At 37.4% G+C, this 26,634-nt stretch overlaps 1 protein-coding gene across 1 annotated transcript in view; it reads left to right on the forward strand.

Moving 5' to 3' along the window:
* LOC135080233 (follistatin-A-like) overlaps positions 1-26,634 on the forward strand; it is a 40,462-nt gene that overhangs the window by 11,843 nt on the left and 1,985 nt on the right. The window contains exons 3-6 of the mRNA XM_063974915.1: positions 13,756-13,947; positions 14,879-15,088; positions 25,350-25,565; positions 25,940-26,164. Coding sequence (XP_063830985.1) covers positions 13,756-13,947; positions 14,879-15,088; positions 25,350-25,565; positions 25,940-26,164 — 843 coding nt within the window. The remainder of the gene's footprint in view (positions 1-13,755; positions 13,948-14,878; positions 15,089-25,349; positions 25,566-25,939; positions 26,165-26,634) is intronic.

The following is a 26,634-nucleotide window of genomic DNA, read 5'->3' on the forward strand; positions in this document are numbered from 1 at the left end:
TTTATTTTCGACTGAAGTTCCGCTAAAAATAATAACATAGTTGTACACACAACTGGCTGCTCTAGGTGCTTCATTTATAATTATCTTCATTCATTCCTCAAACTTGAGAATCGTAACAGAACTACCAGGTAATCTCAGCAGACAAATAATAATAACGTCTCATTAATTTTTTCTCAGATTTGTATTCCCAATTTATTCTGACTGAAAACGAATAACGTTACGACTCTACAATTCCTCAACCAATCACAATGATAAGATTGCGTCACTAATTAATACTTCCGCAGTGCCCATCCATAAACGCCATTACGTCGAAAAAATACTTGTCACGCGACATTTCCAGTACGAAACCCGTCTGCCGGGCCACAGCATTGTGCATCCCACGAAATGTTTAAGAGCGACCAGTCCGGTGCAGGCGAAACGATTGAGTCAAATATCCGTCCAATTCCCCGCGATGTTTTGGCCGGCCGCATTAGCATGTGTAAATAAATATAAGAGCCGGGTCGTCTGGTCGGCGGCGCCCGCGCAGCGCATCAACCGGCCGGCCACCTGCGGGCTAGTGCGGACCACGGAATGACCTCGATATCGAATATTTTGTCGATTGACGCGATAAGCTCACGAATTCTATAACTTATTCAAAATCAAATCATGCTTTTATACCAGTTGCATTCAAGCTGATCTTAGGTGGCTATTTCTCATCGCCACGGTTCTCATCGTCACCTTCGTGGCGAATTTTATTTCTAACTTATTTCAACTTTTTTTAAACAAAAATTGTAGCGCTTGATGTGAAGATTGTATTCTCAGTAAATCAGTCAAATAGTGAGTCTCGTTTGGAAGCTTTAACGTTTTGAATTTTTTGATGCCACGAAAGTGATTCTGTACTTCACAGCAATATTTTTTTCAAACTTCACTACTGTAAATGACTCTTTTAAGTGTTTATAAAACATATATTTTGTCTTATTTTCATAGATAAATAGCAATAACATAATATAAATAGGTACCTACTTAAATACGAGATAAAATTCTACCGATTACGTCACCTACTAAGTTACAAGATTCTACGCAATTGGTTTTAAGGGTGACACTGGTGGCATTCTGATATGCTAAAGAAGCAAAAAACGTATTATCAGTACCTCAATAAAAAGAACTCTAACTGATTATCAGTCCCTCAACAAAAATATATTTTTTATTTAGGGCAGAGGGCCTCGCATTTTTGTTGTACAACTTTTAACTCAAACTTCAGATTAAATTTATCTTACAAACAGATACACACACAGTCACATATACAGACATACATACAGTCACACAGACAGACAGACAACAAAAATACGAGGCCCTTATTTATTTATTGATGTAGTGATCTCTACTTACCACGTATAATTTATTAGTTACTAGCTAACCCGGCGAACTTTGTTCCGCCTTAATGGCAATAAATAAGCAGACTTTTTTTTTAAATTTCGAACGGGACAAAAAGTATCCTATGTCCTTCTCCTGGCTCTAAACTACCTCCCTGACAATTTTCAGCTAAATCGGTTCAGCCGTTCTTGAGTTATAAGTGGAGTAACTAACACGACTTTCTTTTATTTATATAGATTAAAATATTGTAAAAACATAAACACCAGTCACTATATTTTAAAATAAACCAAAGCAAGAAATCACTTTCGTGGCCTTAAATCACCTTCGTGTATAAAACACCACGAAGGTGATGCCACGAAGGTGACGAAAATTTTAGTTTTTTATGAATTATCCTTAAATTTGAATTTAACGGTTCAAGTTGAATACTACACAAATAAGTCTAACATGTTAAGTGTTCAATGGCAAAGTTTCAATTAAATTGTTTAAATTTTAGAGGTAGAAAATATTGTTCAAGCAAGCGACGGTATGTCTATGGATAATCACAAAAAGTTACGTATTTTTTTCGCGGAGCGACGATCGACCTATCTCACCTCCCCAATGGTCGAAGCGCGACTGACGTTAACCGAATAGAACGCTGTGATTGGTTGTTGGTGTTCGGTTTAACGGCAATCTTGTATTATTACTCAAAATTTTAGGTACCTAAAATCGTGTGACCAACGTATTTCGCTTTCTCAATTCAAAATAATTATAAGAAGATATTTTTTTGACTATTGTGTAGAAAGTATATTTAATTACGATGATTTTAGTATATGCTACACACAAATTGAATGAAAATTGTGAATGCAGTAACCAAATGTTTCATTGCAACCGAAGGTGTGACACAATGAGAACGCGAAAAATGACCCCGTTTTTTATCGTTTCATGTGATTTTTTCGTATTATTTTTGCTTCTATTATGATAAAATTTATTTTGTATGTAGCTAAATAGATATTTTATCATCTGATTACAAAGTTATTGTTCTAACTTATACCGTTTATGAACTATTATTGTGTGACCATCAAATTTGAGTGTAAATGAGAAGTACCCAGGTATAGCCTTGGTTTTTTGCGGATCGATAAAAATATTTATAATCTGCTGGGTCATCTTGCATCTCAGTTTCCACCACATTTCTTCTTTGATATTTAATGTATGTGATGAAAGTTCTATTAATCGTAACAGGCCTTGAACAAATGACGAACAATATATCTGAGGATATTGATAATATTACTGTGGCGACAGCTCATCTTTGTGACACTGACTCATGCAGTAAAATAATTAAGGCAAGAGGTAATCATTCTTTAAACATTATCACTCAAAATATTCGTAGTATTTACAGGAATTTCAATGACTTTTGTGCTCACCTTGCCAGGCTTGATTTTGAAAATGATGTCATTGTTTTGACGGAATGCTGGCTTAGTGAACACAAATTGCCACCGACTCTTGATAACTATAAGTGTTACTATTCTAAAAAATATTTGAACCAAAATGATGGAATTGTTATATACATAAAGGAAGATCTCAGATGTACTGTTGAAGAACCAGACCCGATTGGTGCTAACTTCATGGTGCTAAATATTGTCCCAGATATTGTTATAGTTTGTACTTATAGGTCACCATCTATATATAACACTGATGGTTTTCTTCAATCGCTAGAAAACATAATTATGCCAATACGTGCAGATAATATTGTCTTGGTAGGCGATGTTAACATTGATATAAAGATAGGTAGCAGCGATAGAAATAGCTCCTCATATCTTAATCTTTCCGCTGAGCTTGGTCTACTTCCGGGACATTCCTTTCCAACAAGATTAAATAACTGCCTAGATCACATATTGATAAAATCCCGTATGTCAGCAACAGTAATTGTAATTAATTCCACAATAACTGATCACGCCTCAATTATACTCAATTTAGATAGGGAAAAATCTAAAATGTCTTGTAATCCTTACTCCATTAAATGTAACCTCGTGGATGCCTTAGATCATCTTAAACAGGTGGATTTCTCATTTGTAACATCATTCTCAAGTGTTGAAGAGATTGCACAATCATTTGTCGATAAGCTTTCTTTTGCTGTAACTAGTAATACGAGGGAAATTAGAATCCCTAGAAGAAAAAGAACTATAAAGCCCTGGATCACCCCGGGTTTGCTTAGATGCATCAAACATCGTGATAAACTACATGAAAGGGCCAGGGCCCATCCTAGTAGCACCGAAGCGGAAACCTGCTATAAGCGATACAGAAATTTCTGTAACTCGCTCATTAAGAAAGTCAAAACCCAATACGACAGATCTTTGATCTATACCGCTAAGAATAATAAACAAACCTGGTCTGCTATCAAATCAATTATTGACGCACCTAACAAAAAATCAAATCCTGACGAACTTTTACGCCTGTCAGATGACCCCGATAAATCTGTTAGTTGTGTCAATGGTTTCTTTGCAAGCATTGGTAAGGATTTGGCTGATAAAATTGCACGCCCGAGGGATACTGGAGATTTAACTTCTTTTAGAGCTTCATTTTTGGCCAATTCTATGGGAATGTTACCACCTGATGAAGCTGAAACTGAATCAATCATTTTAAATCTAAAGACTGACTGTGCGGTGGGGTATGATTCAATTCCTAATAAATTCTTAAAAATGGCAAAGGATATTATTGTTCCACCACTTACTATTGTTCTGAGATTGTGCTTCGATCATGGTGTCTTCCCCAGAGCCTTTAAGAAAGCGCTTATTACACCAGTCCACAAGGGTGGGAGTCGAGACAGTGTTACGAATTATAGGCCAATATCAGTACTTACCTCATTGTCAAAAATTCTTGAAACTATGTTAAATAGGAGATTAATGTCGTTTTTGGAAAATAACAGAATTTTATCAGATTGTCAATTTGGATTCAGGCCTAAAAAAAGTACGGAAGATGCTGTGCGTACACTTGTAGATTTTGTTTCTCATAATTTGGATTGCAAACGTAAGTGTATTGGTATATTCCTGGACCTCGCCAAGGCTTTCGACACTGTTTCGATTCCTGGGCTTGTGGACAAGCTAGAGCGGATTGGAATAAGAGGTAACGCGCTTTCTATTTACTCTAGTTTCCTTCGTGACCGTGTCCAGCAAGTCAAGATAGGAAGATATATCAGCAGGGAAGAGTATGTGTCCTATGGAGTCCCGCAAGGTAGTATCCTGGGTCCGAGTCTATTCTTGATATACATCAATGATCTATGCCAAATGTCGCTTGATTCTGGCAAAGTCATCACATACGCTGATGACACGGCACTTGTGTTTCATGGATTGACTTGGGACGAGGTGCGGGGTAGGGCTGAGGTTGGGTTGCGCAAGGTGATTGAATGGCTTAATCGAAACTTGCTAACACTAAATCTTTCCAAAACTACCTTCTTACAATTTTCAGCCTCTAAGGTGCAATCTAGTGATTTTGTCATCAAAGCTCATTCTTGTGACGTTAAATTTGAGAATTCGTGCACATGCCTTTCTATTATAAAATCCTCTTCCATTAAATACCTCGGTGTTTTACTAGATTACCGACTTAACTGGCAACAACATATTGAGCTACTTACATCACGTACTCGAAAACTCATTTGGGTTTTCAAGAGGCTAAGGTATGCGGCCAATTTAGACCTTTTGCGAAAAGTGTACTTTGCATTAGCACAATCAGTTCTTGGCTATTGTATTGTCGTTTGGGGAGGCGCCTGCAAATCTCACATGATCCAAATTGAAAGAGCACAGAGATCCTTGCTAAAAACAATGACTTTTAGCCCCTTCAGATTTTCGACTGTTGCCTTGTATCAAAAGTGTTCTGTCCTAACTGTAAGGCAACTATTCTTTTTGCGGACTATTACCAGACAACATCGTTTCACTCCATACATCGCTGAGAGAACTAGTGGGAGGCGTGTAATCAAGAATGTAATTGAAGTGCCCAAGTGTCGAACTGCATTGGCCAGTCGACAAAGTTGCTTTCTATCCATTTATTTATATAATCAAGCCAACAAACTTCTTAACTTTTATCCTGGTACTGTATATGAATGCAAAATTAAAGTAACAAACTGGCTGCTTACGCTTGACTACCAGAAGACTGAGGAACTTTTAAAAGTACGTTTTTAGCTCACACAGAAATAATTTGCTCTTACACACACACACACACACACTCTACACACACACACACACACTCCACACACACACACACACACACACACACGCACCGATACACCTCAAACTCATACACCTCACAATGTACTATTTTATCAGTTTTTTGTTTGTGAACAATGTTTAAGATTCAATCTTTATTAACACTTTTAATTTTTCTTTGTTTATGATCTGTGGAAGAGGGCGCTGATCTTCTGAGATACAGGTATTCTATACCTAGTTCGGAAATCAGAGTTCTTTTAAAGTCTCTGTATTATGTTACAATTAATAAAGAAATTTATTATTAAAAAAAAAAAAAAAAAAAAAAAAAAAAAAAAAAAAAAAAAGAATTAGATCGACGGCCTAGATGCCAATGAAAAGTCTAGTACGATGAAATATGTAGCATTTTCTTTGGAGACATTGATCAATAAATACTGAAAAGTTTACCAAAATAACTTTTTAAAATTCCATCCTACCCCATCACCGAAATCATGCAAAACAATATTTTACTTTTATCGATCCACCCGATATTTACATTTTCGAGCTCAGCATATAAATATTAATATTACTGTCACACGCAGCCTACCGATGTTTACGCGCAACAACAAAACCATAAAAGTTGCCAGACGCATAAAAGCGACAACCTTGACAAAGAAAACTTTCAAGAATACCAATGTTACGTCTGAGCTTTTTTAAAATGTCCTGCGTGTTGTAAAACGACTTATGCATTTGTCAAATGACAATGACGAATTCCATCGGAGGGTAGCTCTCGAATTTTGATTTTTACAGATGCATGATTCGTAGTGACCAATATGCACATTACGTCGTCACTAACGGGTTTATGGCTTCGAAATGGAAGCAGCCGTCTGCATGCCAAGCGGCGATTCCTGGTGATCGCCCCTTTGAATTATGCGCACGGGCACACTTACGCGTCTGCATTCAATCGCCACGAGAGATTTATGTGTGTCCCGCCCGCCCGACACATACAAATGTTTCCGCGAAATTCGACGTGAGAAGTTTTTCTTTCGGCTCGTTATTTTGGCAATAAAATTTTAATAAACAAGCGTACATTAAAGTTATTTATGTGCTATCGAAAGCTTAAAATAGCTGTATGTATAAGGTACTTCACAATAATAACTTTCTGTCACTGACATTTCCATATTTTATTTAAGTAACAAAATATGCACTATGATACTTAACAAAACCCCTACATACTGTTTTTGTTATAAAGGATCGACATGTAGGTACTATTTGCTTTTTATCGACGTTTTTCCAACATAATCGGGCATCACTAAAACGATTGCACGCCCGAGGTGCTGCGGTCGGTGCATCGCGCTCGCTATTGTTTGTACGGACCGAAAAATGCAATGTGGCTTCTGCCCCATCTGCCGCCAGACTCGCCGCAATTATTACAGTGCACACTCGTTTAATTTTCAATTATAAACTTCGCTGAAATAAATAAAGTCTCCCAAAATGTAGAGTCATCCTAAATTTTTCAAATCCATTATTTAGCATTAGAGCTTACAGGCTTTATATTTTTACAGGTAGAGTTTTTAAAACGTACGAGCAATCTAAGAAACTGGCATCTAAAAGTCGCTGAAGTCACTGGCGCCACAAAATAGGACTGGGGCGCCTTAATAATAATAATAATTTATTTAGTCAGAGACTAGATCCAGCATGTGCACCACTTTCACTTTTGTCGATTATTTTGCGCTTAAAACGGCCTCTACGTGTTGGATCTGTATCCCCACGCAAGCCTTACAAAGGACCGGGCCACTTTTGACCCGTGAGCTCCAAAGCGTACAAACATAATAATAATAATAATAATAATAATTTATTTAATAACCAAGAAGATGACGATTTACAATATTGTACAATGTATTAATTACTTAAACTACGATTGACAATCGTGTTAATCTTAAGTATGTCCCTGCCAACTAAACTAGGATTAAACCTGTATCTTAGATGACAGTGATTCCTCCAGGGTGAAGAAAGTAATGTAAGTTAAGTGAATCAAAGGAAGTTTAAAGTAAGTTTACAATTATTAAGGTTGACGGACAATAAGTACTTAATAAGCTAAAATAATAAATTTATGTTTGTGGTGCAAACGAGCACAGGAGCTGTGGGTGTGTAATGTGGAGTGTAAGTGTTGAGTGTAGTGAATGTGTATAGTGGGATGTGAGTGTGTTAGATGTGATTTCGCCTATGTTAGTTGTTTAGCAAGCTTTCGGTTTCTTTATAATTTGTTGGCCTTGGAGAATGCCCGTTACTATAATTACCTATGATGACGTATGTTTTTATTTTCGCTAGCTTCTGCCCACGACTTCGCATGGATTTCACCTGTCACAAAACAAAGTCCAACTCATAACCCGTGATCTTCATCTAAATTATTTCTCACCTAAAGCGTGTCTCCAAGGTTCAATTCATCTCTATGTATAGTTAAATTCATTGAAATCGATTCATTTAGAATTAATTCATCAATTTCTTAAATATTTAGAATTCCAATTCCAACGAACGCTGTTCTACGACGTCTGCTTAATGTTTTAGATAATCATCTTCGTATAATCAGATATCTAATCTTAAATAGTTGCAAAACGCAATCAAGTTAGCTCATTGCGCTGGAATTTAAAGGACAGGCTATTTGGGCTAACGAAACTGAGCTAATAGGTAGATGAGCTAGACACAATGATCGCTGTTTAATTTGCATTTCGAGATATCTAATAAATCAACAGTAACTAGGTTTCTCATTTTCATTCTTGAGTAACACCTACCTATAGATATTCTTACTTAACGTGGGACGTTGCATTAAACCTATACAACATATTATTAACTTAGTAGGTATATGTTAAGGTTGTCTAAATGTGGTTCTTTAAAAAAAGTAAGTCCTTACTTCAAGCCTTAACTGATTCGCACCCGCTCTACATTCAGACTTTATTGCAATAAGAGTCATACAATTTTTTATTACATAATCATATTATTACCGGAAATTTTGAAATGTCATGAAGCCTGTCGGGAAAAGCCTGTTTCATATAGGCTCTTCCTGATCATCCTCTAATTACGTAGGTGTTAGGTAATTGAAAAATCACTGAAAACTATAATTAAGGTGGCAGCTGCTGCTACAAAATTCTACAGATTGGTGTCGGGTATTTACATATTATTCTCGTTTGACTCACAACAGCCCCCGTTCAAGTTAAAAACTATGTATAAAAAGTTAGTTTTGCATTGCACACCGAAGGCACTCGCAATCCAGAGCGAAGTTAGGGCCTAATTTGAAATGTTGATTGTCTGGCTGTCCCGCCGACCTACTTTACGTTTCTGGGACGCCGAAGGACACAAGCAGGTGACTGGGGCAGAATCATATTTTGCATATTTTATCACAATTCGCTGTCTAGTCACTACTTTATTAATATTTAGATTCGCAGACAAAGTTTTAGAATTTATTACCATGTTTCCGACCTTGGATTCCAGAAAGTTATCACTCACTCCGAACTGTATACATTAAAACAATGTTCACTACAATTCGTTTTTTGGTGTGTGCTTAATACTTTTGGGGCTGTTATAACAATTTTGAAATAAGTTGGTTTCATTTCGTAAAGTTTGAAAGTCTGGGCTAACGCTTTTTGATTTGTGTTACCATGTGAATTAATCAGCATCTCATTTTACAGATTTGTTTCAAGGACTGCGCCATTCTCTTGTACGCACACCCTATATAAAAAGCTACATGCATTAAAAACCACTGCACGCAATTATTTCGGTACTAAAATTATTTGCAGCTCTGCCAGTCACACCTTGTCACAGGAGATACGGTTAGGGCATTTCAAATTGACAGAGACATGCGACAATTTTTGATGTTCTGCCAGAGTTCATTACATCAAAAACAATGTCGGTGCCTGTTACGAAATGCACTACGACAGTTTTAGACAACCTTATTTTAAGACCGTTCACCTAAAAGTTAATGAGAAAGGGAATGATGCAAGGAAGTCGTTCTGGGAATAAAACGTAATGATGCTCTTTAAAATAAGTTTTGTATTACTGAAATGTTATACAGTGTGATTTTGCTAATATTATCCGTGGTATAATAAATCCAAACAATGAATTATTATGAAGTTACAAAATAAATATAATAGGAGATTTTTGAGATTGATAACTTTTGTAAGTCAAACGTCACTGGGGCGTTAGATTTTTAAAATTAAGTTATGAATTTAAATACATATGTGTGTAAGATAAATAAATAAAATAAAATAAAATATTGTATCTAAAATCAAAGCTAAATCTAGTTATTAAAATTAAATCACTGAAATTCTCTGAAATTTTGTTTCAGAGAATCAGTTATTTTAAGTGACTTCTTAAAAACGTTTAAGAAACACTAACAACTAAACTAGAAGAATGAACTGTATCCTGGTTCTAAAAACGCGTATCCAAAAAGGTATATCCTGTTTAAGTTGACGCATCACCTGTTTATTATTCCGCCATACCATGTGGTTTTAATTCCCGCCTCTTTCTTTGCCAAGAGCGATTTGTTCACTCGATCACTTGTTGTTATTTTGACATAATCAAAGGCGTTTGTTTTTGCGAATTAAAACAAGCAGTGCGTAAAATTAGGCGAGCTTTATTTAGCCGTCTATTCTTGTGTCATTCATGTGCTGGTATTGAAACTAGCTGTGCTATTATGATGGTGCCATAGTTAAATTACGTTTCAGTAGTAATATGCGCTTGACGCACTATTTGCATTGGGGAAGGTTCCTGAAAATGTTTCAGATTGTAAAGTAAAGGTTGCTGGCTGATGACCAATGACTTCTTCCAATAGAGAAGACTATATGATAGGTTATTATTAAGGCGATTTCATGATACAATTTTATAATAGTAACAGTAAAGTTTCACATATAGAGAACTGAAAGACTGAAGACATTTGGCAAACCTTTTCCTTTACTCTAACCGCTACTAATGCTTTAGGATTTTTGGGCAGAGCTAAATATAAAATAACAAAACGTTATAAAAGAATCTACAGGAACATGAGTTTTTAAAAAAAGGAAAAACTATTTTCCATTCGATTCGCTAAAAACTACTGAAAAACCATTAAGAAGAGAGATACATTACTGGGAATTTCTACATTGTGGTCCTCAACGAATCTATTTGCGAGTTTGGCCGCACTTGACTTGCTCCATGTTTGCGTCCGCTGCTTTAGAATTCGTACGCTAATAGCCAAACAATGGGGCAAATTATTTACATAAAATGTTATCTGAAAAGTGGATAGAGCTGCTATAGTTGTCGTTGTGAACTGAAGTAACAGATGGACTAATAAATTGAGTTGCTGACAGAAAGGCATAATTGAACACCGTTGCTTTAAAAATATGATCCTGGTTAGTTGTGCTGATGATATGTGTTATCTTTAATTTTAATTAAAAATAATATTTCAGTACAAATTCGCGGATCTAATAAAAGCATTGTCATCCGCGTCAACTTCTACAGACACAGCATGATTAGAAAATCTATTGAAATAGCCAGAAACTTTAAGTGTCTACCTATTTTAATGCAAATATCAAGTAGCTCTACTTTGTTAAAATATATTATATAATTAGTAAGTAGTACCTACTTGCAGTCGAAGGCACACGTAAGAGACAGTAAAAATTCAATTAGTTCTACTTTACATAAAGTTGATGTGATACCTAACATCAAATCAGCATGTTTCTACGTTCATTCGCCTCTACGCGGTCGGTATTTTAGATTTTTTAGGTTCTTTTTTGCGTTACAAAGACACAAGTCATCATAGACAAGACAAAGGTCATAGTATGCTCCAATCACGAGTTGTTTCATAGGTCACGGTGAGAAGAATACGAGCAATACCACCGAGTCCGCAGGTGGTATTTGGCATTCGCACAAAATCCCGTTATTTTTGACAAAGCAACTGAGGCCTAGTATTATAAATGACAATGTGACTGACCAGAGCCTATAAATACTAAGCATGAGGCGATTTGAATAACGGACAAAAATTCCGTGCATAGTAATGTGTAGTCAACGCGCGATCGGAAATGGCTTAGAAAATATTTTAAGAGATTTCCAAATCCGCAAAAGGTTACGGACCTAGAACCTTATTGCGCAACTTTAAATTTGTAGATAATTCTGTATAAGGCACAGGTTACTGAATAATGAAGATATGACTTATGTAACTAACTATAAAATATTAAATCGAGACAGTAAGTTCTGAAAAATAAAGTTTCCGAAACTTTAATTGATATTCTGTTGTGTGAGGCTATAAGTACAGGAAATAATGGATAAAAATGTAAAGTTCCGACAGGTCTTGAATTTAGAAATTGGAATCTACAATCATTGAAATTTCTTCTTATAATAAAAGTAAGATTATCAAAGTGCAGTTTGATGAATTGTTGAAAACGTCCAAAATAGTTTTCGGTGAAAAAGATAAAACGAACATTTTTCGAAATTGTTCAGTGTCTCCGAATTATTACCGAAGTTAAAAAATAAGTATTATGTAAATTGTATGTCTTCATTTTGAAGACGCAAACATTCTAGGTAACCTACCTACATAGACAAGGAAAACCCAAATTTTTACAAAAGATAATATGTATGCCGAAATAAATGTACGTCATAACAATGCATTTACAAGATTTAAATTATAGGTACTTAATGGATACATTGTAGCCTCATGTAGCCAACAATTCCACAATCGGCCACAATTTAAATTATTTATTATCCAAACAAGGCACTTTCCTTCTTATACTTACTAATAATAACTCTCCTGGCATCGTACGCTTCACGTCGCTTAAAAACGAATTACTCAAAGAAAGTCGGATATAATTTGTTGGAATAAGTGCAAATGTCCTTTTAAAAAGGTCATTCGATCCATACACGTCATTGGCAGGCCGCTGCATTCATGCCCATGTTAGGCCACGCTCCGCGGCCCCGTCTGCCGTCTGCGCGGCGTCTAGCACCGGCGGTGACTCACGCGCATCGCGAACTTTTTTAATCGATTGTTTTATGAACAATCGCGAGATCAGACGTCTAACTGCTAGAATTTAAATGCCTGAATTTGATTTTGATGGTACACAGTTAGATTTTTTAAAGTTCGAGTCGCGAACTCATTTTTGCAGACAGAGTTTTAGGACGAAAGTTTTGAAATGTTGAGCCATGGAAAAGGCATATTTATTTAATTGCAAAAATATCGCTCAATACGGAAAATATTTAAAATATGTTGAATTCACCTTTGCATATTAGATATTTTATCACTTTGCCAGGTATTGTGAAATAAACGTTGCACGTGTTGGGGTTTGAACCCAGAGTCTAAATCCGAACTGAGCTCTTAAAGCCCTTTTGCCATTTACTTAGGACCGTGCCCTGAAAGTCTCTCTCTTAAAACGTACCTGAATTTATCTAAATCAGTCCGTGTTCCAACCATGTTTATCAGTCATGCTCAAAATATTCAACACACAGCCCAAAATGGTTTTGTAGTTGGACTCCCACGCAAGGCTCACTTGTTTAGTCTGGAGGCGATTTTATGTTCCTGGTAAGAAGGCCCGCCGCGCCATATCTTGTTTTTCTACAGTACATCGACTAGTAAAAAACTCCGCGTACTAAATTACGTATTCACTGTATAAACAGAGCATCTTTACGATTACATTTATAGGTGCTAAATTCTAGCATTAGTAATACTTAGTTGAATCAAAGTGGATTTTAAATTCGCAAATCTCGCGGCCTAGTCTTATTCTTTTACTATTACTATTTTGATACAACGCTACGTCAAATTCCGTGAAGATAACGAATCCGGTTTCTTTAAAATATCAAACACGTGTACACCTGTACACTCGCAGCTTACGTACGATTTTATACAAAAACGATCAAGCATGACGGAATTATCAGTTCTTTCTGGTATTTTATTAATAAACCTTTAGTCCGCGCCTATGGACTTGCAAGTTGAAGTAGATGAACGGATCTCTACATTATTGCAGTAATATTTATCCAATCCAATCGATTATTGGGACACGGAAAATTCGTTTACGATTTTCCGACATTATCGATTCAAAAATTCATTACACTAATTACCTACATAAGTTAATCTGCCTGAAAATGACGTGAATGGTCTTAACTTTTATACTCCTGCGCACAGAACATAGAAAGAGGTTTCTATGTGCTCCTGCGTCAAGCTTTAATTCACCTATTGAACCATCCTCTTTAGCCGAAAAACGTCCATATTTCATTCTATTGTTTTTGTGTCTAGCCGGGATTTGCTGGACGGGAATGGACCGCGGCGGGCGGTGTAGTTCTGTAGCGGCGCTGCGCGTGGGCCGAGCTGAGTGTTGCGCGGGCGGCGCGCGCGCACCGGCCGCGTGGAGCCCTAGGGACCTGGATAGCGGCGAGATATTCTTCTACAAGGCGCTGTCGGGAGGCGTGCCTTGTACTGCTTGCGCTGGTGAGTGGATAATGTTACAAAACAGTTTTGTAGTTTGGAATCGGTAGCGTCACTGCGCGTGCACCGACCGCGTGGAGACCTAGAGACCCTGATAGCGGCGAGATATTCTTTTACAAGGCGCTGTCGGGAGGCGTGCCTTGTACTGCTTGCGCTGGTGAGTGGGCTAAATGTTACAGAAAGATTTGTAGAGTTTGGAATCGGTAGCGTCACTGCGCGTGCACCGACCGCGTGGAGACCTAGAGACCCTGATAGCGGCGAGATATTCTTTTACAAGGCGCTGTCGGGAGGCGTGCCTTGTACTGCTTGCGCTGGTGAGTGGGCGAAATGTTACAGAAAGATTTGTAGAGTTTGGAATCGGTAGCGTAGCTGTGCGTGCACCGGCCGCGTGGAGCCCTAGAGATTTGGATAGCGGCGAGACATTATTCTACAAGGCGCTGTCGGGAGGCGTGCCTTGTACTGTTTGCGCTGGTGAGTGGACCAAATATTAAGGAAAGTTTTATAGGGTTTTGAGTTAATTCAGAACTCAACAGCCCAAATTGTAGAGCAATGTAATACTTAGCTTAAGCTTGGTCCTAAGATGTCTGACTGGTAATTTAAGAAGTTGGAAAATTATGTTTTTATCATTAGTTAGTGAGTTAACTATATTGACAGATGAATTAACCACTCGATTGATATTGTTGACGTAAATTGATAGGTGCGAGTAAGTCATTGTTTCAAAATTAATTAGGGCAGAGAGCGTTGTACGATTATCATTCAATTGAAGGTACACACATAGGTGTAAATTTTCTTGAAGGTGCCCAATTTTGGATCCGGAATGCTAATTTGATTTTAAAGTACTAAACCACATATCGTTAGAAGCGTCTATAAAGCTAAATCTTTTTGATGACTAATTAATATTCATGATTTCCTAATGAATATTTTATTCAACCAGAGTCGTGCGCCGGCGTTTCCTGCGGCGCGGGCAGACGGTGCGTGGTCCGCGACGGGCGCGCGCGATGCGTGTGCGCAGCAGCGTGCCGCCGCGTCGGCTCCGTCTGCGGCACCGATGGGAAGACCTACTCTTCGCTCTGCCGGCTCCGGAGACGGGCTTGTAGGCGGCGGACCAAGCACCTGGCGCTGGACTATCCGGGACCTTGCCAAGGTAAGAACTGCTGATACTTGTGAGTCACGGATGTACACTAATTTCGTAAGAAGACCGTAAGATCATATCACTTACTTTTGGGGTTTGGTACCTTCGAGTCTTCGATAAAATGACCTAGAACCAAAGTAAAGTGGTCCACGAAATACAGTTGAATCAAGTACGTGGCGATGAATTATCCGGGACTTTGCCAAGGTAAGAACTACCAACAACAGTATAGCAAGTCCACTAAACCGACGAGAAAGGCCTACTCTTCGCTCTGTCGGCTGCAGGAGGCCGACCAGTTACCAGCGTACCCTGGGCCTACTATGATAACTACTGGGTTTTATCAAGGTAACCCTAACCAGTAAGACTGTGCAAATAGCACCACATGAGGTCTCCCTTCTTCTAGCTAGAAATTAATTCCACCAACACAGAACATTCTTTAACTTGGTTTGCAAGCTATGGTACTGGTAGACTGGTACTACAAATGAGTTGCAGTGAGGGATGGAGTAATAGGTATTCTCCCAGGCCTAGATAGATCTAGTTCTGCAAAAAGACGTTTAAAATAATGAAAAGGCTCTAAACTCCAAATCTTAATTGGAATTATAATGATATCTCCTGACATAGTCAAGCTTAGACTTCACACATTTTATCGATAAATAGACGTTACATGTATATTTTCTTCATAAACTCTTTCCATCAGTGTCGGAAGTGAATCGTACCATAACTCGTTCGAAAGCACTTTATAAACGTAATAAATAATCATCTTTCAGTCTATCTAGTCAGTCAGAGCATCTATTAAAGCGGTAGACTGACAGGCAGACTTATTTATTACTTTCGTTTGAGATCTTGACATTATAACTAGATAACGACCGCTCTATCATCGGATGGCTTGCAAAAAAGTTTTCTTGCAACTCTACGACTCGTCACTTCAAGTGAATTTGCCGCGGTCTTACGTTTTAGAACTCGTTATTGTCATATGAAAAAGGCATTCTAACTATGGTTAGTAAATTATTTCATTTTTTTACCGAGCGACTTGATAGTTTTTTGTTTTATTTAAAAATTATCAATTTCTGAATGCTCTATTCTTCAAGAGTTGATCGGTAAAAATAAACGTAATTTTAATTATTGTATAAATAAGAAGTTCATTATTTTATAACGTTTTTATCACACTAACATTACTCGTATTGACTAAAATGGCAATATAAGTAGAAAAAGACATCTTCAGTCTTTTCATAATAATTACTCGTACCTGCTACGTTTAATGTACCTACTTGAGCATCTTTTTCATCTTTTAATAGCTGTAAATAGACCTAAAGTAAACGAAACAGTATACATCAATATAGAGTTAAAACACACGGCGGGATTCGAACCAGCAACTTGCGTTATACCGACGCAAACCACCAGGTCATTAGTTTTTCTTAGTCATCATTAAAGATGCATTAGCCTCAGTGATCGCAAGATTCATCAAGTACCCGCATAGCAACTAGCAATCATCTATCACTCTAGGGTGGCAACACTGGCTACACGCTCCGACATAAACAATATTACCATTACGGTACTGGAAATAAGTACGAAGGTTAAATTCCATTTGGATTTAACACCGCAAACACGTCACTTTTTCTTTCAATAATTATTTGAAGTGAAGCTAATTTTAATTTCTGTGACGGGTCTGGGTGTTACTATGTATAATATGTATGTATTTACAAAAAAAAGTATTTAAGTATGTTTATATCCGTTGTCTAGTACCCTTAGTACAAGCTTTGCTTAGTTTGGGACTAGAGGCGCAGTTTAAAAATGTTCAAGGATATTTATTTATTTATTTAATTAATTTTGATCTAGTGGTACTAGCTATAGTTAATAGGTATTTTGGGGGAGCTTTTGTTTGATGGTAGGTAGGCCTTTTCTAAACGCTCTTTTACTTACTCGTACAAGATAATATGCAAATTGTGTGACACAAACATGCAATTATAAAGTTCACCACTTAAGGGCACTTCCATTTATCACACACTCAATTAACTAAGCAATACCTACTTAATTAACTAAGCATACTAATTACAGAACAAAGTGCGACGTGATAAAATATTACCTAAGACTTTATCATTGGCCCCTTCTTAACATCTAATTGAGAGGTCGATAGAGTTTATTACTTTGTCACCAGACAGACATTAACCTACATTATAGCCTGACCAGGAACATAAAAACCCTCGCCATGTTGCGGAAAACTAATGGTACTAATTTCTTTTAATGGCAACAGTAACTGAAAACTTCATTGACATGTCACCTTGCATGTCAGTCTATTGCTGTCAAAGTGTAAACAAACTTTATTTTAAATGTGCGCAATTGATTTTGTGAATTAAATTGCTAAAATCTTTTTATAGTCGTGAAATAAAAGTGGTTCACAATGTGTTCAAGTATTTGTCGAAGAGAAATAATAAGGGTTCGGACAATATTTTCATTGAATAATTTTTCCGACAAGGGTGTCAAATTGACTGACATGTTTATCGTATAGTACAGTCCACTATGAAAATTAGCTGTGGTTTGTTTCAACTACCTATTTTAAAGTTTTTTGTCACTTTCTAAGTGTTGAATTTTATGGAATTGGGAAAGAAGTACCGAGTTTGTAGCGTTCATGAGCAGACATTGCAGTTGAATATTGAAGTTCTGAATTTGATTATTGATGAATAATAAAATAAATCCTACTAGCTCGATTGATGTTTTCATTTAATTTATTTAAACCAGGTTACCTATAATAATATTTTTTTGTTAATTCATGAAAATATCAAATTAGCCCGTAATCCTGAATCCTGATACATAAAGTTAGCCTATTAATTTAACACAGGTACGACTGTACTCAGTGTTGCACTATCAAATGCAATTGAAGCGCCTCTATGCCAGGGTTTTTATGTTCCTGGTCAGGCTATAAGAATAGTGCTGAAAACCGCTGAAAAAGTCTAACAAGGTTACAAAATCTGGCCAAAAAAGTTTTTCAGTCACTATAAAAGTCTGTGGTCTGTGCCTAGGCTAAGACGTGTTAAACCATGATACTCAACCTCATTTGCACCACCTTAATTTTAAATAACTACGACCGGTCTTTTTCAGTTTTTGTATGGAGTTTGAAAGTCTTTTGACGTTGTTAGAGTTAAAGTGCAACCAGTGCAACCCAAGGTTAATGTTATCTCTAATGCGTTACCGGTACCGGTCGATGCTAGTGGAACATAAAGCACGTTTCTCACAAGTGACGCTTGTTTAGCGCCCATCAAACTTACGGGCTCGTTACAGCGCTTATCGGCCACGGAATACTTCACAAGGCCCCGCTAGCGTCATTAAGAAAACGTTCTGTGGCAACTAGTTTAATGAGCAGCGAAAATTGTATGCATACTTTTTTGACACACCTATGCAGAAAAATGTGACTTTGGATGTACTCTTTGGCTTAAAAATCATTCGATCGGCAACTGAAAGGACATTGTCAGAAACGGCCTTAGATTCCTGGGCACAGCAGTAAAGTATCAAAATTAATCTCTTACTTTTTGAATACATAAATATTAATTAGATTGTAATGGACACTTGAGGATTAGAAAATGAAATAATAAAAGTCTTTTGTATGTATTCCATAATACTATGACGACATCCGGACATTTTAGGGCGTGGCCTGCTCCATATCCTATGAAGTTCCATAATTTGTGTCGATAAAATCTATGTAAAATCGGCACAAGGCAATGCCGTACTTCATTGTTAGGAATCCACGTAATAGTGATGTTGACTGCGGTCATCATAGACAATAAGATACCGATCTTGTAAATAAAATAAATCGTCCAAATTGCTACAGTATGACTAGATTTTAATTAAAAGTTAAAAATATATTGCACGATACTACAAGAAGCTATCTAATGTGTCCAACTGGTCTAAAAGGTCATGAATAAAATAAAAAGAATTGTGATCATAATACTGATATTGACAATGACAACAATATGGGATCATCTTTAATATATCTGTAACAGTTTCAAAATCCGAATATATCTGTAAAGTTTTATTCGCTCAAAATGCTTATAACAATAATTGGTAATACATTTCAAATATTAAGTACCTTTATAATGTATCGATAGAACCAAAATGATTTCCTCTCAGCTTGGAAAGGGAAAACCCAGGATTGGGGGAGCGCTCCAGGCAATTTTCAGAACATTTCATAGGTGGTAGCAAATAATATTTATTTTATTATTAAAATTGAATATTTTGATATTGATAAAATTGAATATACCTTTCGATTCAAATACCGAATATTTTTCAATCGATAAAAATTATCGAGAATTGTTAATAATATTCAATTAAAAGTTGTTCAATCCCTAGTCATACATAGACTAAGACGGTAACCATGGAGATAGTTAGTTTGGTAAGTCACGTGTTAAATGTCAAGATTGGAAAGTAAACATAGGATTCATGTTATTTATTTACGTGCAAAATGTAAGTAAGTAAATCATAAAAGTGGAACGCCGAGCTATTTCCAAAACCCGTCCAATATTATAATACAATTTGGCTGCGACAACTACAATTCAGAACATGTCCCAAATCGATGTGCATACAATATTATAATACAATACTAGTAAGTAAGAGGTTATGATAACAATATTGCTATCAATAAGTTTATAGAATTGGTCCGCCAGGAATAATGGTTCTTACATAAAGATTTGTGTCATTTAGAACCTAGAAAGTATATTTTCGGCACTGTTGATCTAACGGCGAACAATGTATGGAGAACGAACATTGTCCTTTTCCCATTACATATATTTACCACTGAAAATACGCCTGAAACAATGGTAACATAGTTAATATTACTTTTTTAAATGTTTGCGTTGCATTAGATTTATTTAGGGTATCGCGGTAATTTCCGTACTAATTAAAAATCGCAGGATAGAGCTACTTGTTAGAATTTTATAAGAACACACATAACGGAGAAATCACGACATTCAATCTATATAAAGAACTATGTACTAGTATAATCATAAAAACATAACGTTACTCGTATATCAAATTACTTTATTAATTACCTACATACAATAAACGCTACGAGTTTAATAATTGTAAGATTGTTCCATATACAGTTTAATTTAGAAATAACTAGCTTACAGTTTATTACAGCACTAAAAACCAGTTTATTACTTTCCTGTAATTTATCCAAATGCTTTACTTGCTAGTTAGTTTTATCGACATGCCGTATGCACCGCACTAACTTGCCTGATTGACACTTATCGATAAAAATGTTGACCGACTGGTGCATCATGCAGACTATCTGCCATCTCAACTATACTTTAGATAAGTCGCCTTTACTCTGATTACGCTAAAAGCAGCGGTGTGCTTTTGTAAGCTTTATTTTTCGAGTTCACGCGACGTGTATGGATGGATCAAGATCATATTGGGTTCGTATATTTTTATATTGTCAGAGATTATGGTCAGAAAAGAAATCATAGGGGAAAATCTCACCCATTCTAGTCCATGTGTGTTGCAATTTTTTCTGAAATAAGCTCAGGTGTTAGTTCCAGAGTCATCAGGCAGCATCTGTTAGGACTTAAAAGTAAGTTTAAATACGTTTTGTGCGAATAAGTAGGTGATATTATATCGACAACGTGAAGTCTGTTACTCCTATATATTCTGAGGCCTTATACTAAAAATCGACTCCTGCAAATGTTTCAAAGCTCACACATACCTACTTACACAGCTTACGAGTACATCCAAAACTGTCACAGTGATTATAGTTTTAGTGACTGTCTGTACAGTCCCACGTTTCAACGGATTGCATAAGCACTAGTCAACTGCCCACAAACCTCGGTTTGAGGGAATTGGCAGCAACAACAATGCATTCGGCTGCTGACCTATTTAAGACCACTCAGCGTAAGCCGACAGCCGACACGTCATCTCAGATTATCTCGCACGAGCTAAAATGCAGTTTACGACGCGCTTAAATCACGCGGCATATGCAAACACAATTGTATTAGGAGGCATATCAAACTGTTTTGACAGCTGGCCTAGTGTTGGTTGGTATAGCCTACATAAATTAAATATATTTTTCATTTTCTTACTACTTTATTCGTTACGCCAGCCTGGTCAACTCTACATTGGAACCAAGTATTTTGTAGTTTAAAAAACACACACAGAGAATGCAAAGAAGGCATATTAAAAAGAACAACAATGAGAGCCACTAGAAAATTATAAGAAAATATGTATTCAGTGATCACATTCCTCGATTTATAAAGGTTGGCTCTCCACGGCCGGCTGAGGTTGAAGTGATTAATTGCCTTAAAAACATTATACTTATTCCCAACAAGCCGTTTTACCTTGTAGCAAACGATTTGTGTACAATACCCAATCAATATTTTAACAGTGCAACATTAACTTAAACAATAGTCCATTGAATGCGTTATGTGCATCAGTCGATCGTATTAATTCTTCTGGACGTTTATCCCGGTCTGGTAATGGCTGGACACTCCCCCACCATCGATAGTAAATTGCCTTCGTTCCTAGAATGGTACATCTCTATCGGATCGCAGAATACGAGCGTAATGTAGCGTACGCCTGCTATATCAGGTACATCGGCACCAAAAGTGTATAAATAAACGAATTAACTCACACGATCCGAAGAAGTTTTCCGATCTTAAAATGTTTGGTTTTGTACGCGTTTTACTTGCAAATAAATTGCTACGAGACCATAAATCGTAGTAGTCTCGTAGACCATGCATTACTTTGCCCGTCTATCAAATGGTTTATGGTAATACCTTGTCCCACAAATAACACGTTAGTAATTTTTGATTGACCACAGTGCTTTGATATTTCAAAGGAAATTATTAACGTAAATATCCACGCTTGGCATACATACACTGCATTTAATGTTAGGTAGGTAGTTACTTGTTTATTTTGTAAAATCACTAAATACGACGAATATTTTATTTTAGTTAAATTACGTCAACTGAAAGAACACACAAAGAACTGAACACGTTGCAACTGAAAGATTACCTCTATCCATCAATTATTTAGTTCTTATGCATGATATGCAATGCAACCATACATTTCTGCAGTGCAAGTCGCATGATCCCCCCAGGTAAATAATTGCAGTAGCAGCAGGAAAATTGCATAAAAGATGTAACTCCTCTCTATTTAGTTATTACACTGCAATTTGTTACGTTTAGGTATTCTTTATAATAATCGGTGTGCAATTAACGATGCAATTGACGATTACTTACGTGAAGTAGTAAAACATTGCTGGGATAGGATGTAGATATTTTTCATTGCAATTGCTGGATACATTGGTACTTACCTACTGTAATAACATCTCTCATGTTGGATACAGCATTCAGCTGCATTAAAAACATGTCGCATCTTTTAATCTAAAAGAACATTCTTAAAGATTTCTCACAGAATTAAAAGATTAAGTAAAAGAAGAACCTGTAATTAGTGCCTTTATTATGTCTTGCTAACTAATTTAACGATTGCCGTAATAATTTAGCATACATTTGCGACGTCCATAACTAGGGCCTATTAAAATATGCAAGATGAAGTTGTAGCGACTTATCTTCATATCACGTTAATACGACGTCCTCTTACTTTATGAGTGCAAAGTGACTGCCGTCCAGTTTATGAGTACCTCGGGCGATCTAAATCACATCAATTAAGTCTCAATACTGTAATTTGACAAATTTACCAGTTATTTTAATGTTATCTATAATCTGCAATGAAGGTTGAAATTAAAGTCAACATTATAGCATTTAGCGTTAGCGTTTTAGTTATTCTGCCACTAGTTATTAAATTAATGATACCTTCTTTCGTACTTAATTATTTTTGAATGGGTCAACGGGATAGTTTGTCTTTGTAGCCTTTGATTTAAGTTTACTCCTAAAAAACTAATATAAACACATAAATGGCACCAAACGAAATATTTGCATAAAATGTGAAATAATAAATGGCCCATAGTTTTTGCGTAGACTTACTTATCTTTCTTTACAAACATTTTTCACGTTTAGGCCGGAAATACTGACTCTATATCCAAAACAAAACTCTCATTATCTCACAGAAAAACCAAAACTCATCCAAAATCCCTCTCAAATCCCCGACAAAAGGTTCTGAGTCATCGATACATTGCATAGTAATCGCAGGATGTGATCCGAGCGGCAGTGACACGCCAAACCGGCCGCGCGACCGTTACGCTGCACCGCGCTCAATGGAAAACACTTGCATACGACTGCATTTCAATTATTATTTTTTGCCTTTTTTATTGAGTGACAGCCGTTTTATATGTCGTAAGGAGGTATGGCTGGGTTATGAGCACAACGTGTGTGCTGTCACGTAGATTATCAAGCAGTGTCTCGGAACTAGATGTAGATAGGTAGTAACTTATTTTTTTCGAATTGAAAGCCTAGTTTTCCAATATAATAAAGTCAATAAGTATAGGTAAGGACGTGAGGATAAAAACGGCGTCAGATTAAAAATGTAAAAAACTTGAAACAAAAGCTTAAAAAGCTTGTAATTTAAAACAGCTTTTCCAAAGCACCCAAATGTATTAAGCACTATAATCGGCTTTCAAACGAAATTGAATCAATAAAAAGACGCTAATGCTACTGAAAAGGGGTTAGAAAAGGAAAAAGTACGATTCCAAATAAGCATGTGAGATAGTAACCGGGCGCGGGCGCAGCTTGCAGCCGTTACGCACGCGCGCCTCCGCTCAATGGAATCATGTGGAAGTAACGCACACGACTGCATGTATTGGTACCTGTGCAACAACTCGGCAAACCTAGCTGTTACTATGTGAAACTATGCATCACTTTTGTTAATAAGTTTAGTTTGATTCATAAGTCCAAATTAAGTGTATTGAATTTGATGACTCTTAAGAGTCATCAAATTCTTATTGCCTGAAATACTCATTTATGATAGATGGTCTATTAATTTATAATGATTTGAGTTAATAATTTTAGGAATTAATGTTATTAGGGAACTATCATACTCGTTGTGAGATCGACGTTATATCACTTTGCAATCGAAAATAAGTTCGCACACATTACAGTACTAGCTAGGAATCCGTCTACAATTTGGACTCTGATAGGTAGGTACACGTATTATAAGATGGTAGAGGTACGCGCATTTAGTAACCCCATTTGTTATCTCTCTGTTCTTTCCTAATTTACTTTACCGACAGTTTGTTTTCCACTATCCATAAGATATCCGCGGAGTGCCGGCTCTTAATGACTGAGTCACGCCAGTCGATCTATGAACAATGTAACGTAAATCACTAGACAGCCGGCGGCTCGCCCCGGCTCGACGTGATAAATCCCCGTAATCTGAACTGAGCACGGCCACTTGATCGTGTACCCAGACCAACAGTCTATACAGTAATATGATACAATCGCGCAAAAACCATCAGATATTTACAGACCCTGCTGGTTGTTTGTCTGATTCCTACTCCGTTATTATGTTACATTAGCCATAGTATTTCCTATTTTATACCCGCCCCAGACGACTTTTTATCCGGCTCGAAGGACCAGAGCCATAATCATAATGCTTCAAGGTAACTTTATAGTCACTTCATTGTTTTGTCTATGACCGTCCACGCCTACTCGTTAAGATTGTGCATATTTCAAAAGATCTGCCGGGGACTGTGCGAAATATTTTATCAAAGTATTAGTTATCTACCAAGTCGCGAACGACTGTAAATAATAATTTGATTTTACACTTTATTTTTATTTAAGGTTCAGATTTTTAGTGCTGCGCTTTGTTAGATAGGTACCTAATTGGCAGGAGGTATTTGTACCAATTTATTTTTATCGTCTTCTATATCGGGTGGATTTTATTAAAGTTCACTTGTCCATTCCATGTCATAAACAGTCTGAATGTGTTATAATAACATACCCTAGATAACATAAACTACATAAAAAGAACCCGTCATTAACTAAAGTTGATAGGTAGACAGGATAATGCTTTAATCGGATACAAATCCTAATTAATTAAGAAATTTGCGCAAGTTGGTCACTAGCCAAATATTGGATTAGTTACATTCCAATTTATAGCAATCACGTGCTTCATTGCCTATGTAAGTAGGTACAGGTACCTGTAAGAGAATTTTGCGATGTTGATGTTTTGCAGAGTCTTACAACGCGTTATGCTGTATTTTCGTTCAATGATCATTTACGGTCTTTGACCCAAACTAGACAATCTTTGTTTGAGCCTAACATGTTAAGGTTTCAGTTAAAATCGAGTTCGCTTTTCAGAAAGTAAGCTTTAAAAATGCTTTTGTTGTCCACAGAAGGCAGCTGCGATCTCGTGCGATGCGGCGGCGATAAACGCTGCGTTTTGGACGCCGAGTTGGGCGCGCATTGCGTGCGTTGCGGATCGTGCAACGTTGCGGGCGCGCCGGTGTGCGCGGTGGACGGACGAACTTACGCCGGCTTCTGCGCTTTGAGGAAGGCGGCTTGCGAGCGGGGCAGAGCCCTGCCGTTGGCTTATAGAGGGCCTTGCATGGGTGAGTTCAGAGTTAAAGCACCACTATATTCTGTGTTACCGACAGAATACCAATTGTCGTATCTTGCTCTTTAGCCGCTAGATTTAGGCCTAAACCTAGCGGTTTAACGCTTTCCCGGACAGTAACCCAGACACAATGGAAGTTTAATTGTTATGACTGCTATAGCAGTTCAGTCACAGAAAGTGTTAAAGTCCCCTTTATCATACAAAATCTACGGGAGAGTCGTATGTCACTTGACTAGGGTGGTCCACTAACCTATTTCTTGGTGATGTCTGGTTCCCTATTAGTGCTATTCTTGTCCCAATGACATACAATATGTAACGACAATCTTCATTTAACGTTTGCCCCTAACTTAATTATAAATTGTCTCGCAGCGAACGCGACCTGCGCGTCAATAAAGTGCGGGCCGGGCCAGCGCTGCATGTCGGGCGGGGCCAGCGGCGCGCGCTGCGTATCATGCGGCGCGTGCGAGGGCGGGCGAGCACGCCGCCAGCTGTGCGGGTCCGATGCACGCACTTACGCTTCGTGGTGCCAGCTGCAGCGAGCCGCGTGCCATGCTGGTCGTGTAGTCGATCCGCTACACCCTGGCGCTTGCAGAGGTAACTAAAACAGCTTTTTTTCTAGCTTTTGTCTGCTAGCCTTCATTAGTTGTGTTTTTAACTGGCGGTCAAGCTGTGGATCAGCAGCATATCAGTGCAGCGGTGGTGACGAGAGGTGTGAATAGTCCCGTTTAGCTTTGGTCTTGTGGTCGATCCGCTGCACCCTGGCGCTTGCAGAGGTAACTAACAACTGTTTTACTTCTTACTAGCTTTTGGCCGTTGGCTTTCACTGGTTGGGTTTTTATTGGCGGTCAAGCTGTGGATCCTGGCTACACAGGAGTTGCAGCAGTGTATATTCCCAATTAGCTCTTGACTACTGCACCTGGGCGCTTGTAGATGTACTTATCTACCAAAACTAGGCCTTTGTATCCTCAGCATTGGGTAAGCGTCGTGACATGAAATCACTCTGCGTGATCCTGGTCCGGCTTTTCTCTCTACAATGCCACATGTTCGTTGATCCCAACTACTAA

The sequence above is a fragment of the Ostrinia nubilalis genome, chromosome 17, assembly GCF_963855985.1.
Source record: "Ostrinia nubilalis chromosome 17, ilOstNubi1.1, whole genome shotgun sequence".
In the NCBI taxonomy this organism is placed as follows: Eukaryota; Metazoa; Arthropoda; class Insecta; order Lepidoptera; family Crambidae; genus Ostrinia; species Ostrinia nubilalis.